At 45.3% G+C, this 18,134-nt stretch overlaps 1 protein-coding gene across 3 annotated transcripts in view; it reads right to left on the bottom strand.

The window, feature by feature from the left end:
* The window catches only part of chchd6b (coiled-coil-helix-coiled-coil-helix domain containing 6b), a 47,992-nt gene that overhangs the window by 27,145 nt on the left and 2,713 nt on the right, over positions 1-18,134 (bottom strand). For 2 of the 3 annotated variants that reach the window (XM_047814180.1, XM_027147140.2), the window contains exons 2-4: positions 16,173-16,266; positions 15,892-15,934; positions 4,907-5,051 (exon numbers count right to left, since the gene is read on the bottom strand). In XM_047814180.1, coding sequence (XP_047670136.1) covers positions 4,907-5,051; positions 15,892-15,934; positions 16,173-16,266 — 282 coding nt within the window. Of the gene's footprint in view, positions 1-411; positions 436-4,906; positions 5,052-15,891; positions 15,935-16,172; positions 16,267-18,134 lie in introns of all 3 variants that reach the window. The other variant, XM_047814178.1, reaches the window with a different exon arrangement.

Below are 18,134 nucleotides of genomic sequence, written 5' to 3'. Positions count from 1 at the left end.
GACACATAAATGAAATGGTACACAATGGGCTAGCTTTTAGAGGCCACACACACACACACACACACACACACACACACACACACACACACACACACACATTAGCTTACAGATGCACACATAATTACATACAGTGTAATCATACTGCTCATTTTTCTTCATTCAGTTAGTGTTTGTTGGCAGGAAGGTTCCATTCACTCTACTACGCAGATGATGTGCAATTTTCTAGCTGAATAGCTCCAAAAGTGTTGTGATGGAGGTGTCATCTGTGTGTGAGTGTACGTGTGTGTGTGTGTGTGTGAGTGTGTGTACACACACGCTCACACTTCCATTCTGTTATAATGCACAATGAAAACACGCCATTTGAATAAAGAGAGAGAAAAGTAAGATTAACAGGGAGCAGCTTCTGCTTACCCAAGCGTTCAGCTCAGCTGGCTGCTGTGAAAAAGCAAGGGGAGGGGAGGTTGAGAGGATAAAAAAATGGGACAGAGGGGAAAAAAAAGAGGGATATTGAAGTGTAAGAGGACAACAAGGGAAGAAAAAAGAGAAAAGGAATAGAGCCAGAAACAAAAAAGAAGGTATTGGGAAAAGATACAAAGGGTGGGGGAAAAGAGAAAAGAAGAGAAAAGTGGATGAGGTTTTGTTCGGTGCTAATTTGGAATTATTGTGCTAATATAGCTGCTGGGCTGTGTGAAATTCATCATGAAGTAAATAAAAGGGTTAAATGGAGCGACTGAGTTATCCCTTCATGATTAAAAGGGCAGATCCCCAGCTTTCTCTGCTCTAATAAATAGCAGAACATAATGTAATCTGCACGAAAGAGATTCTTCGGCAGACACAGAACGGCTAGGTTTATCATCCCTGGCAAAAAAAAATAAAAAAATCCCACAGTGATTCTAGTGAAAGGATTAGCAGTATTACAATATAACATTAAATCTAATAGCATTTGAGATTCCAGCACACAGATATGCAACACGCTTTACTTACACGTTCATTTTGCGGTGCTAAAGCCATATCAACACACTTGGGAGAAGACTACCAGAACATTAGCAGCAGGATTACCATATTTCTTAAGATATTTATGCACCTCTATATACAGCAGCTATGGTTGTGTGAGCCTTTACGACACCTGAGAAGTTCAGTAGAGGGAGTGTGACTGACTACTGATACTAGTGCTATCACAGCATGTGTGTTTTAGATACAGAGACCGAGAACAGGAAGTACCCACAGGTAGGCTGTTCAGCTCACAGTCTAGACTACCTTCTCTGAAAAGACAATGAGAGGGACACACAGACAGAGAGAGAGACAGAGAGATGAAATAGAGTGGGGAGAGAACCCACGAGTCCTGATGCAACAAAGAATTTTAATAGCATTGTAAAGTTTCTGTAGAATGAAAACCTGGAATTATTTCTCCACTTGGTCTGGGTGCTTGTCTCTGTCTCTCTGTGTATGTGTCTCTCTCTGTATCTCTGTGGAATTTCTGCAGTTGATAGGCAGCACGTTCTCAGTTCTCTGTCTCTTGCCTGGAGCAATCTCTCTCTCTCTCTCTCTCTCTCTCTCTCTCTCTCTCTCTCTGACTCACAGCTAACAAGTGAAGCAACGACGGGCATGGCAAAATCCTTCTTTTTGCATGCATAAAAATCTCATCAACACCTTACCCTTTGCTTTGTCTCTATTTCTGTCCTCTTTTCTGTTTCTGTCTGTCTTTTAACCATTGTTTCTTGGTCAATCTGTGTGTGTGTGCCTGTGTCTGTTTAGGCCGCTTCTTGTATGGAATCGCTGCATCATTTAATGCCAGTCATGAAAGTCTAAACTTATACATTATATAAACGATTCATTGTGTTACATAAATATGTAAAGTCTTAAACCCCAGACTCTCGTTCCTCATTCTCATAGAAGAGGCTGAAGAATAAGACATAAGAATAAAGGAAGATGGATAAAAGTGAAAACTTTTCAGACTGAAAGGAGCAAGGGGAAATCTGCAAAACAGAGAAAAATTGGATGTGAGTGGAAAGGTGACGTAGGATGTGAGAGAAAGTGAAAAGAGAGAGATTAGTTAGAGTGGAAAGAGAACCTTTAAGTCACACTACATTTCACTTTTAACAGAATCTTATTATGATATTAGGTTTATATGGGATCTGGCTGGGGTAGGAATTTGCTCGAGACATTCATATCATCTCCCTGTTTAATGTAGTGCTTTGGTGCCTTTTGCTTGCAAAATTGATCTAAGATTAAAAGTCATATATATATGTGTGTGTATTTTCATGGGAATCTTATGCAGGAAGTAGTATTTTCCCCTTACTGTTATTTTTTTAATGTGTACATTTTACTAAATATTACACCACAATGGGGTTCAATGCTTAAATCTGACTGCTCTTAATATTTTTAATTGGCTGATGTCCACACATTTGCACCTGTGTTTTTGTAAATAGCTCATCCGTATAAATCAGTTCATCTGGTGGTATCAAGGATAAGTCCACACAAATCCTATATTTAAGCACTTATTTCTGAAATATTGGACAAACAAGAATTTCTTCCCGGCTGCAGATGGACAGACCATCAAAAAAAAAAAAGAAGAAGAAGAAGAAGAAGAAGAGAGCCAGAAAACGGGCCTTAAGTTATACCTGTATATGAACCTGTAAGTAACAGTATTATGAGACAAACATGAAAGAAGCTATTGATGAAACACTATTCCAGACATTTGACTATGCTGTGACCTTTAGATCAATTCCACAACTGGAATCAGATTATTTTCTGATTACATGATGACTGCATATGACTCCATGCATATGATTTATATGATTCAATATAAATCCTACAAACATTCAACCACTCCTCCTGATAATCATATTGCACTGTCCAAAAAGTACTGATTTATATCTACCCTTAGCATTGCAATCTGAGTCAAACATATATTTACTGGGCTTTTTTTTTCCGTTTACCAGATTATTTCAGATCTACACTCAGATATCACTTTCAACCTGTACTTACATTACAGAATTTCAATTTGATTGAGCCATCAATGGATTATTTGGTTGCGTGTAAATGTCCCTGTTAATACTCATACTGAACATCCTTTACTTACTACTGATTGCTTAGCTTTTGAGCGCATAACTGTAGCATTCAGTAGTGATGATTTATAATCGCAGTGTCCAGTGTTACTTTGTGCATAATGGTTTCCCTTAAGAGTTTGATTCCACTCAAGGTTCAAACTCAAGTAATCTCAGGAGGTTTTCCATTGAATTTCTGTATACTATTGTATATTGCTAAATGTGCTTTATAAATAAAATTTAATTCAGTAGAATTTTTATATGTTAGAGTATCATCAGTTGTAATTTACCACCTCATGTTAAAGTCCATATCATTATAGTTACTGAATGAAGATGAGTGGAAATCATCTCACCTCCTAACACAAGTCTGTTAATGAGAAATGAGGCTAAAACAAGAAGTAAAATATACCTAACATTCAAAGACCACCAGGCAGCTAGATTACCTCTCAGGAGGTGAGCCTGCCCTGGATTTAAGAAAAGAAAGACTAATGCTGCTGTAACACAGGATTTTTAGCAAGAACATCACTGACAACTATAGTCTCCAGTCTAACAGGTTTACACAGTCAGTGTTTGGAAGTGACCGCTGTATTTAGCATAATAATATAGGTGACAGTGAAACTGTGTTGTATTGCTACACTACAGCAGGCAGAAAGAGGTGGAAAGAGCACTGCCTGTGAAGACAGGTAAACAGAGTCAGTTCCCCTGTCGTGACAGCCTTGAATATCGCCTGTAACCATGACAACCTCCGAGAAAAATTTCAGTGTTGTCTTTGTTGTCCCTGATCGATTGTTGTCCACAACTTTATTGTATTCTAGATATTTGTATGGATTTAATGGTTTTTTTGTGTGTGTGTGTGTGTGTGTGTGTGCAATTCAAGCTTCTCAGCTTGATATGATGTCAAGAAACCAGCGGTTCCTTTTTGTTCCATTCAGAATATATATATATATAAATTCTTTTAAAGATCCAACAGTAAAGTTTAATGTTATATATTTTTTAGTATAGAATCATCAGATGGTGTGAATGGTGCCATGAAGCCTGCCCCATTTTATCCTCTCTCGTTTCTTTATTCAATCATGAAACAAAACCTACTAAACGTGGCTGCGAAATTTTAAACAAAAGCCGATCCTGTAATTAGATCCACATTTGGCCTGCCTGTTTATTCAGTACAGCATAATATCTTATCCAACCCAATATGAATTCCAGTTGCATGATGTAAATACAGTTTTGCAGTTATGGACCACTCCTTTACATTCCACCACTCAGAAGCAGAATGTGAGTGAAAAAAAAAATCAAATGCTTCTGCTGCCATCTAGTGGTAAGTAAAAAAGAGCATGTCACACCCAGGCCATAAACGACCATGTAACAGGGAACACTGAGGCTTCGAGCTGGCCCCAAAGTTTTTCTGTTACGGCTGGCCTTGGACGGAAATGTTTCAGCAGCAGATAATATGGCCACATGAGCAGCAGCTCTTCTCCAAATGTAAACATTAACTAGTATTGACAGCCCTGTCTGTGGATGAGCAAGCTAATGTAATCAACCGCCGTGAATAGCCTCATTACAATCCTGCACCATTACAGCGGACAAACTCGAGGATAGAAAGAAATGTCCTGCACTCAATAACCATTACGCTCACTTAAAACACCAGGCAGAGAACAACAACATGAAGCAAATCAATTTTCAGTGGGCAGAAAAACAGATGCACATAGAAAGACAGAAAAATGGGCAGACAGACTGACAGATAAGAAGAAGAAAAAAACGTGAAAGAAAGCGTTGCAAACTCGGCTGACCACTGGAGGATGTTCTCATGTATTTTTAACTCGGTTCAAACAAAGTGAGCTGTGTGAATGCGTGCGTCTTACCAAGTTCTGCACATTCTTCTGCTCCTCTTCGGCTCTGACTCTTTCTTGGAGAACAGCAGGGTTCACATCGTCTCCCACAGATGCTTTCTCTCTGCGGGTGATACGTGCCAACTCCTCCCTCAGCAGAGCCTGCTCCAGCTCGAACCTGCAGCCCACACACACACCGCATAACCACTTCATTACAGAGTAAAATTCTACATGGGATAGCAACACACTTCAAGGTTCTCAAAGTTCTTAAGGTTCTGGGAACTAATCCTGAAATCGCTAGACATGCTTCAGTACCTGGCTCAGTTCCAACAAAGAGAAGTAAATTCTATAACATTTAATTGGCCTAACCAAGTACCCTAGATGTAACCCATGCTATAATCATATAATTTGAATACCATATCAAAGCTTAGGAAGATGGCATAAGAGAACTGTTAGTATTAAAATCTAACTGAGAAGATTTGTTCATGTTTATTTCTGCACAGCTATGGAGTGCGACTGAACACCTTACAGTGTAGAAAGGTTAAACAAAAACAATATCTTATGGCTAAACAACATTTGCCTGTCTGCCCTCTTTGTGTGCTAATTGTTTACTGTTTGGATTCTGTACTGCAGGTGTACCTGTTACAGGACTACTGGGACACATTACTAACTAGAAGTGAGATACATGAGGCTTTTTTGTTTTATTCAGAGAAGTAGTACCACTTGTGCAGGGTTTCAGAAATCGGAGCATGTTTCAAATAGGAGTCGGTCATTTTCCACTAGGGACACTATAATATGCGCAGACAAGTTTTACTGCATTATGGTTAGGTCCAAACATTTAAGCACAGTCCATGGAGAAATTATACTCCAGATTTCATGCATCCATTATATTAGATTAACCAGCACTGGTCATACTGAGCACTTTTCATGTGCAGTGGCATGTCTACATAAGCCTAACAGGCAGAAAGGTACAGTTTCTGAATCATTAGTGAGGACAGTGGTTTTGCATGTCGAACAATATAATATGAATAAAATACAGTCAAATGTATTCAAAAATATTCACAGAACTCGCCAATTATATATATATATATATATATATATATATATATATATATATATATATATATATATATATATATATATATATATATATATATAGAGAGAGAGAGAGAGAGAGAGAGAGAGTGTGAGATTGAGAGAGAGAGTTTTGAAAACTTGTTTTTCCATTTTAATGTGCTACATGGCCAAAAGTATTCCCCAAAATGTTATCATAAATTTTATGACAATGCTCCAGTATGACAATGCCCCTGTGCACAAAGCAAGCTCCATGAAGACATGGGTTTAGCACAGTTGGCGTGGAAATTCCGAGTGTCCTGCACAAAGCCCTGACCTCAACACCACTGACTGACTTGTAACCCAGGACATCTCACCCAATATCAGGCACTGTTCCTCACAAATTCCCAGAAGAGTGGATGAGATATTCAACAAGCACATGTGGGTGTAATAGTCAGGTATGTACTGTACAAACCTCTGACCACAAAGTGTATTTGGTAGCTCACAAAAGTAAAAATGGGGAAATCAACACAAAGATTCAACTGTTTCACAGGAGCATTGAGGACATTTTGACAGCTGATTAGAAACTGAAATGTTAGGTTCTCTAAAACATATCACTATCGAAAAACCTAATCAAAGCCTTGCATTTACTGTGTGACGAACTAGTAAGGTCTTAAAAACAGTTGGTCTGCTTAAAAGATGCTTATCACTGCATTTGATTAAAAAAGTTAACTTACTTAAAAAGTAAATTCCATGTGTTTTGTGAAATATGTTTATGATTTCTTCAGGAAAACAAGACACGTGCTATATCAGTTACAGTATAAACAGAAAAAGCATATGTTCTTGTCATATTTTTTTTTCTTTCTTTTTTGGCTGTTTGCCAGAATTCAACTACAGAGACATGTGAGATTTCCCAGACTGCCACACATACTTTCATCCTTCACTGGATAGTGAAACACATCTGAATTTTTACAACTAAATTTCCATAGTTTCAGCATGGAAATAGAAAAATGTGCAAGACCGGGGAAAAAGGGCTAATTTTTACTTAACATGACCTGAATCAATTATCTGATAATGACTGGAGAAGACACGCTGGCGGGACTGCATAGCAGGTATAAGATTCAACAACTGACAACTGAGGCACACATTTTTCCACACCAGGGAATATCAATGTCAAGCGGCAAACTGAAGCAGAAAATGAAAATATAATGGCAATTATTTCAAGAGAAGCAAAGCATGCCTGGGAGATTTTAATATGATCGACAACTATCTATTGCTGCATTGCTTTTATATTACCGCTTTTATATTACAGACGAGATCAAACCACTACAGACCAACACAAAACCTCTGACCAACCTGTTCATATTTCAAATACACACACAGACAGAGAGAGAGAGAGACACACACACATCGAGCGAGAGAGACAGACATCGAGCGAGAGAGACACACACACACACACACACACTGAGCGAGAGAGACACACACACACACACACTGAGCGAGAGAGAGACACACACACACACACACACTGAGCGAGAGAGACACACACACACACACACACACTGAGCGAGAGAGACACACACACACACACTGAGCGAGAGAGACACACACACACACACACTGAGCGAGAGAGACACACACACACACACACTGAGCGAGAGAGACACACACACACACACACACTGAGCGAGAGAGACACACACACACACACACACTGAGCGAGAGAGACACACACACACTGAGCGAGAGAGAGACACACACACACACTGAGCGAGAGAGACACACACACACACACACTGAGCGAGAGAGACACACACACACACACACTGAGCGAGAGACACACACACACACACACACTGAGCGAGAGAGACACACACACACACACACTGAGCGTCTGTATGTTTGGGACCATGCGGGACAACGTGGGACCACAAAATGCACTTGTGCAAATGTAATCATGTTTAATAATGTTAATAAAGTCACTGGTTCACTGACTTACAGTATGACCCTGTGTCTCTGACAAGACATTCCAGCCATTAATCAATGACTAGATTACTGTAATCTCTCTATGTAGGTCTCTCTAAAAATCTATTTGATAGATTAGTTGATGAAGACACACACACACTGAGCGAGAAAGACACACACACACACACTGAGCGAGAGAGACACACACACACACACACTGAGCGAGAGAGACACACACACACACACACTGAGCGAGAGAGACACACACACACACACTGAGCGAGAGAGACACACACACACACACTGAGCGAGAGAGACACACACACACACTGAGCGAGAGAGACACACACACACACTGAGCGAGAGAGACACACACACACACACTGAGCGAGAGAGACACACACACACTGAGCGAGAGAGACACACACACACTGAGCGAGAGAGACACACACACACACTGAGCGAGAGAGACACACACACACACACTGAGCGAGAGAGACACACACACACACTGAGCGAGAGAGACACACACACACAGAGAGAGAGACACACACACACACACTGAGAGAGAGAGAGACACACACACACACTGAGCGAGAGAGACACACACACACACACTGAGCGAGAGAGACACACACACACACACACACACACTGAGCGAGAGAGACACACACACACACACACTGAGCGAGAGAGACACACACACACACACTGAGCGAGAGAGACACACACACACACACTGAGCGAGAGAGACACACACACACACTGAGCGAGAGAGACACACACACACACTGAGCGAGAGAGACACACACACACACACTGAGCGAGAGAGACACACACACACACACTGAGCGAGAGAGACACACACACACTGAGCGAGAGAGACACACACACACACTGAGCGAGAGAGACACACACACACACACTGAGCGAGAGAGACACACACACACACTGAGCGAGAGAGACACACACACACACACTGAGCGAGAGAGAGACACACACACACACACTGAGCGAAGAGAAGAGACACACACACACACTGAGCGAGAGAGACACACCACACCACACTGAGCGAGAGAGACACACACCACAACACCACACACTGAGCGAGGAGGAGAGACACACACACACACACACCACTGAGCGAGAGAGACACACACACACACACTGAGCGAGAGAGACACACACACACACACTGAGCGAGAGAGAGACACACACACACACTGAGCGAGAGATACCACACCCACACCACTGAGCGAGAGAGACACCACACACACACACTGAGCGAGAGAGACACACACACACACACTGAGCGAGAGAGACACACACACACACACTGAGCGAGAGAGACACACACACACACACTGAGCGAGAGAGACACACACACACACACAGAGCGAGAGAGACACACACACACACACAGAGAGAGAGAGACACACACACACACACACAGAGCGAGAGACACACACACACACACACTGAGAGAGAGAGACACACACACACACACCGACCGAGAGAGACACACACACACACACTGAGCGAGAGAGACACACACACACACTGAGCGAGAGAGACACACACACACACACACTGAGCGAGAGAGACACACACACACACACACTGAGCGAGAGAGACACACACACACACACACTGAGCGAGAGAGACACACACACACACACTGAGCGAGAGAGACACACACACACACACTGAGCGAGAGAGACACACACACACACACTGAGCGAGAGAGACACACACACACACTGAGCGAGAGAGACACACACTGAGCGAGAGAGACACACACACACACACTGAGCGAGAGAGACACACACACACACACTGAGCGAGAGAGACACACACACACACTGAGCGAGAGAGACACACACACACACTGAGCGAGAGAGACACACACACACACACTGAGCGAGAGAGACACACACACACACACTGAGCGAGAGAGACACACACACACACACTGAGCGAGAGAGACACACACACACACACTGAGCGAGAGAGACACACACACACACACACTGAGCGAGAGAGACACACACACACACACTGAGCGAGAGAGACACACACACACACACAGAGAGAGAGACACACACACACACACTGAGCGAGAGACACACACACACACACTGAGCGAGAGAGACACACACACACACTGAGCGAGAGAGACACACACACACACACTGAGCGAGAGAGACACACACACACACACTGAGCGAGAGAGACACACACACACACTGAGCGAGAGAGACACACACACACACACTGAGCGAGAGAGACACACACACACACACTGAGCGAGAGAGACACACACACACACACTGAGCGAGAGAGACACACACACACACACTGAGCGAGAGAGACACACACACACACTGAGCGAGAGAGACACACACACACACACTGAGCGAGAGAGACACACACACACACACACTGAGCGAGAGAGACACACACACACTGAGCGAGAGAGACACACACACACACACTGAGCGAGAGAGACACACACACACACACACTGAGCGAGAGACACACACACACACACACACTGAGCGAGAGAGACACACACACACACACACACTGAGCGAGAGAGACACACACACACACACACTGAGCGAGAGAGACACACACACACACACACTGAGCGTCTGTATGTTTGGGACCATGCGGGACAACGTGGGACCACAAAATGCACTTGTGCAAATGTAATCATGTTTAATAATGTTAATAAAGTCACTGGTTCACTGACTTACAGTATGACCCTGTGTCTCTGACAAGACATTCCAGCCATTAATCAATGACTAGATTACTGTAATCTCTCTATGTAGGTCTCTCTAAAAATCTATTTGATAGATTAGTTGATGAAGACACACACACACTGAGCGAGAAAGACACACACACACACACTGAGCGAGAGAGACACACACACACACACTGAGCGAGAGAGACACACACACACACACACACTGAGCGAGAGAGACACACACACACACACACACTGAGCGAGAGAGACACACACACACACACACTGAGCGAGAGAGACACACACACACACACTGAGCGAGAGAGACACACACACACACACTGAGCGAGAGAGACACACACACACACACTGAGCGAGAGAGACACACACACACACTGAGCGAGAGAGACACACACACACACACTGAGCGAGAGAGACACACACACACTGAGCGAGAGAGACACACACACACACTGAGCGAGAGAGACACACACACACACACTGAGCGAGAGAGACACACACACACACTGAGCGAGAGAGAGACACACACACACACACTGAGCGAGAGAGAGACACACACACACACACTGAGCGAGAGAGAGACACACACACACACACTGAGCGAGAGAGAGACACACACACACACACTGAGCGAGAGAGAGACACACACACACACACTGAGCGAGAGAGACACACACACACACACTGAGCGAGAGAGACACACACACACACTGAGCGAGAGAGACACACTCACACACACTGAGCGAGAGAGACACACACACACACTGAGCGAGAGAGACACACACACACACACTGAGCGAGAGAGACACACACACACACACTGAGCGAGAGAGACACACACACACACACTGAGCGAGAGAGACACACACACACACACTGAGCGAGAGAGACACACACACACACACTGAGCGAGAGAGACACACACACACACACACTGAGAGAGAGAGACACACACACACACTGAGCGAGAGAGACACACACACACACTGAGCGAGAGAGACACACACACACACACTGAGCGAGAGAGACACACACACACACACTGAGCGAGAGAGACACACACACACACACTGAGCGAGAGAGACACACACACACACACTGAGCGAGAGAGACACACACACACTGAGCGAGAGAGAGACACACACACACACTGAGCGGGAGAGAGACACACACACACACTGAGCGAGAGACACACACACACACACTGAGCGAGAGACACACACACACACACACACTGAGCGAGAGACACACACACACACACACTGAGCGAGAGACACACACACACACACACTGAGCGAGAGACACACACACACACACTGAGCGAGAGACACACACACACACACACTGAGCGAGAGAGACACACACACACACACTGAGCGAGAGAGACACACACACACACACACTGAGCGAGAGACACACACACACACACACTGTGCGAGAGAGACACACACACACTGTGCGAGAGAGACACACACACACTGTGCGAGAGAGACACACACACACTGAGCGAGAGAGACACACACACACTGAGCGAGAGAGACACACACACACACACTGAGCGAGAGAGACACACACACACACACAGAGCGAGAGAGACACACACACACACACTGAGTCGAGAGAGACACACACACACACACTGAGCGAGAGAGACACACACACACACACTGAGCGAAGAGACGACCACACACACACACTGAGTGAGAGAGACACACACACACACACTGAGCGAGAGAGACACACACACACACTGAGCGAGAGAGACACACACACACACACTGAGCGAGAGAGACACACACACACACACTGAGCGAGAGAGACACACACACACACACACTGAGCGAGAGAGACACACACACACACACACTGAGCGAGAGAGACACACACACACACTGAGCGAGAGAGACACACACACACTGAGCGAGAGAGACACACACACACACAGAGCGAGAGAGACAGAGAGACACACACTGAGCGAGAGAGACACACACACACACTGAGCGAGAGAGACACACACACACACTGAGCGAGAGAGACACACACACACACACACTGAGCGAGAGAGACACACACACACACTGAGCGAGAGAGACACACACACACACTGAGCGAGAGAGACACCACACACACACTGAGCGAGAGAGAGAACACACACACACACTGAGCGAGAGAGACACACACACACACACTCTGAGCGAGAGAGACACACACACACACTGAGCGAGAGAGACACACACACACACACTGAGCGAGAGAGACACACACACACACACTGAGCGAGAGAGACACACACACACACACTGAGCGAGAGAGACACACACACCCACTGAGCGAGAGAGACACACACACACAACACTGAGCGAGAGAGCACACACACACACACTGAGCGGAGAGAGACACACACACACACTGAGCGAGAGAGACACACACAACACACACTGAGCGGAGAGAGACACACACACACACACTGAGCGAGAGAGACACACACACACACTGAGCGAGAGAGCGACACACAACACACTGAGCGAGAGAAGAGAGACACACACACACACACTGAGCGAGAGAGACACACACACACACTGAGCGAGAGAGACACAACACACACTGAGCGAGAGAGAGACACACACACACACACTGAGCGAGAGAGACACACACACACACACTGAGCGAGAGAGACACACACACACACACTGGAGCGAGAGAGACACACACACACACACTGAGCGAGAGAGACACACACACACACACTGAGCGAGAGAGACACACACACAACACTGAGCGAGAGAGACACACACACACACACTGAGCGAGAGAGACACACACACAACACTGAGCGAGAGAGACCACACACACACACTGAGCGAGAGAGACACACACACACACTGAGCGAGAGAGACACACACCACACACTGAGCGAGAGAGAGACACACACACACACACACACTGAGCGAGAGAGACACACACACACAACACTGAGCGAGAGAGAGACACACACACACACTGAGCGAGAGAGACACACACACACACAGAGAGCGAGAGAGAGACACACACACACATCGAGCGAGAGAGACACACACACACATCGAGCGAGAGAGACACACACACACATCGAGCGAGAGAGACACACACACACATCGAGCGAGAGAGACACACACACACATTGAGCGAGAGAGACACACACACACATTGAGCGAGAGAGACACACACACACATTGAGCGAGAGAGACACACACACACATTGAGCGAGAGAGACACACACACACATTGAGCGAGAGAGACACACACACACATTGAGCGAGAGAGACACACACACACATTGAGCGAGAGAGACACACACACACATTGAGCGAGAGAGACACACACACACATTGAGCGAGAGAGACACACACACACATTGAGCGAGAGAGACACACACACACATTGAGCGAGAGAGACACACACACACATTGAGCGAGAGAGACACACACACACATTGAGCGAGAGAGACACACACACACATTGAGCGAGAGAGACACACACACACATTGAGCGAGAGAGACACACACACACATTGAGCGAGAGAGACACACACACACATTGAGCGAGAGAGACACACACACACATTGAGCGAGAGAGACACACACACATCGAGCGAGAGAGACACACACACACCGAGCGAGAGAGACACACACACACCGAGCGAGAGAGACACACACACACCGAGCGAGAGAGACACACACACACCGAGCGAGAGAGACACACACACACCGAGCGAGAGAGACACACACACACCGAGCGAGAGAGACACACACACATCGAGCGAGAGAGACACACACACATCGAGCGAGAGAGACACACACACACATCGAGCAAGAGAGACACACACACACAGAGCGAGAGAGACACACACACACTGAGCGAGAGAGACACACACACACTGAGTGAGAGAGACACACACACACTGAGTGAGAGAGACACACACACACTGAGTGAGAGAGACACACACACACACACACACTGAGCGAGAGAGACACACACACACACACTGAGCGAGAGAGAGACACACACACACACTGAGCGAGAGAGAGACACACACACACACTGAGCGAGAGAGAGACACACACACACACACTGAGCGAGAGAGAGGCACACGCAGAGAGAGACACACATGCAGAGAGAGACACACACACGCAGAGAGAGAGACACACACGCAGAGAGAGAGACACACACGCAGAGAGAGAGACACACACACGCAGAGAGAGAGACACACACGCAGAGAGAGAGACACACACGCAGAGAGAGAGACACACACGCAGAGAGAGAGACACACATGCAGAGAGAGACACACACACAGAGAGAGAGACACACACGCAGAGAGAGAGACACACACGCAGAGAGAGAGACACACACGCAGAGAGAGAGACACACACGCAGAGAGAGAGACACACACACATCGAGCGAGAGAGACACACACACACCGAGCGAGAGAGACACACACACACCGAGCGAGAGAGACACACACACACATTGAGCGAGAGAGACACACACACATCGAGCGAGAGAGACACACACACATCGAGCGAGAGAGACACACACACACATCGAGCAAGAGAGACACACACACACACTGAGCGAGAGAGACACACACACACAGAGCGAGAGAGACACACACACACTGAGCGAGAGAGACACACACACACTGAGTGAGAGAGACACACACACACACACACTGAGCGAGAGAGACACACACACACACACTGAGCGAGAGAGAGACACACACACACACTGAGCGAGAGAGAGACACACACACACACTGAGCGAGAGAGAGAGACACACACACACACTGAGCGAGAGAGAGGCACACGCAGAGAGAGACACACATGCAGAGAGAGACACACACACGCAGAGAGAGAGACACACACGCAGAGAGAGAGACACACACGCAGAGAGAGAGACACACACGCAGAGAGAGAGACACACACGCAGAGAGAGAGACACACACACGCAGAGAGAGAGACACACACGCAGAGAGAGAGACACACACGCAGAGAGAGAGACACACACGCAGAGAGAGAGACACACACGCAGAGAGAGAGACACACACGCAGAGAGAGAGACACACATGCAGAGAGAGACACACACACAGAGAGAGAGACACACACGCAGAGAGAGAGACACACACGCAGAGAGAGAGACACAGCGAGAGACAGGAACAGACAGGTCAAACTTGGAGCAGGTAAATATTACTGACCGTTTTCTTAGTTCCTCTGGCATCCCAGTTGAAGAATGTCCCCCTGGAGTTGTAAAACATGTCATGAGTGCATTACATGAAAAAATAGAAGCACCACACTCTTCGTCACTGTTGTTTTATGAGTAAATGGCACAGAATAAGAAAATCTTCTTGCAACAGAAGCTGCTTAATATAGACAGGTATCCGACACAGAGACAAACAGTGAGAGCATTTGATTGAAATTATGAGAAATAAGAGGGAACAGAAAGAAAGTAGGGTCTGGGTGAGGTGGAGGTGAATACCGGAGTCAGGCTTCCGACTCTCTGCTTTTGTGGACTGGGGTTTTCCTGAAGATTCACTCGCCTCCCGCATCCTTTGACGAACATCTTCAGACAACTGTCAACACACACGCACAAACACACACACATACATTCACACCAGTGCTCTTAGTGTAGTCCATGCAAGAAAAGCAGCCCTTAATTCAATTACTGAGCTCCAGTAACTCTCACCCATTGGCCAGTCTAATTTTAATCGAGTAAAATGATCTATGAAAATATTTAAACAATCTATTACATGATAGAAAGAGGTTCCCATTCATTTCATCTTCCATTCAATTACCCATTCATCTTCAATTACAGCTTTATCCTGCTCAGGGTTGCGGTGCATCCAGAGCCTATCCTGAGAGACACTGGGCTTAAGGTGGATATATACCGCAGTCCATCACAGTACATCACATACACACAGGAGCAATCTAGCAAAGCTAATCCACCTACTTTTTTGTAGGAGGAGGAATACCCAGTGCACCACCAGGTCCCCTTTTCACCTTATACGTGCCTTTAGTGTCATAAATCAGCAGTTTCTCTCTTATTTCTTTCTTTTTCTAGGATAAATCATTGTCTTGTTTGTATTCATTATTTGGGCAGTATTACTGCCTCATGGCTCTAGTTTCTCCGGTCCAACCCTGAGCTGTCTTGATCCTGAGTGATACGGTCATGTGGAGATCTGCACTGCACTCTTCCGGCTTCCTCCCAAAAACATGCTGTTATGTGGACTGGCTTCTCCAAATTTCTCCTACGCGTGTTCAAGTGTATGAAAAAATGTGTGTGTGTATGATGCAATAGATGGCATCACATCCAGTGTGCATCTGCTTCATGCCCAGTGACCCTGGAATAATGTTACTTTCAACCTCTAACTAAGGGGAACTCTGAACATTCTCCTCAACTAGGAGTTCCTGCTATCATCATCAGCAGTAAATAGAGCTGGCTGGTTTACAGCGAACAACAGACAGACATGGAGATGCCCATGCTTCTCCCCTCAATTTGTAGCTCAAATGCACAGAGGTCAAAATTGAAGAGGTATCTAATTAGCACTTAAGTCAAGTCAAATACAGCAAAGGTTTTGGGTGCACTTTGACCCGATCAAGACAAAGCAGCTAGAGAAGGCCAATGTATGTTTGGGACCATGCGGGACAACGTGGGACCACAAAATGCACTTGTGCAAATGTAATCATGTTTAATAATGTTAATAAAGTCACTGGTTCACTGACTTACAGTATGACCCTGTGTCTCTGACAAGACATTCCAGCCATTAATCAATGACTAGATTACTGTAATCTCTCTATGTAGGTCTCTCTAAAAATCTATTTGATAGATTAGTTGATGAAGAAGGCTGCAGAAAGTCTTGAACAAAACAAGAGAAAGCCTGTGTCACATAGGTACTCGCTCAATGGTACTGGCTACACGGGAAATTTCAGAATTAATTTTCAGACATTTTAATGGATCTGTACAAAAGTGTGTTACAGAAAGCCCTTTAAAACCTCTGCGTTCTCTATTTGCAGATTCTCAAGTGACAGCCTGCTACATTGGTGTGTTTCAGAAACTAAACAATACAAGCAGGCAGTGGTTTGCTGTTATAAAATCCCACTCTGACAGAATGACAGAATGAGGCTGTGCATCTACTGCACATTTTCTCATTCAGCTCACGGCGTACACTTGCTTTTAATTAGCGTCAGTGTTAATGATCGACGCTTCTAAACTGCACTAACGTACTTCTTTGTTTTATATAGATTGATTAATCAGTTTAGTCCTTTATATACTAATTTAGTGCTGATTCTTGATGTAAGTGTTCTAATATGTTTTCTATTGACTTCCTCTTTTCATCATTAATTCTTCTACTCTTCATATATTTTGTTTGTATTAATTGTTTGTTTTCATTCTCACAGTTTAAAACATTTTACAATTATATGGACTAATTGTGTTCAGTTA

Source organism: Tachysurus fulvidraco, chromosome 5 (assembly GCF_022655615.1).
Source record: "Tachysurus fulvidraco isolate hzauxx_2018 chromosome 5, HZAU_PFXX_2.0, whole genome shotgun sequence".
Taxonomy (NCBI): domain Eukaryota; kingdom Metazoa; phylum Chordata; class Actinopteri; order Siluriformes; family Bagridae; genus Tachysurus; species Tachysurus fulvidraco.
The sequence above is the reverse complement of the archived record's forward strand: the minus strand, read 5'-3'. Positions and strand labels throughout refer to the sequence as shown.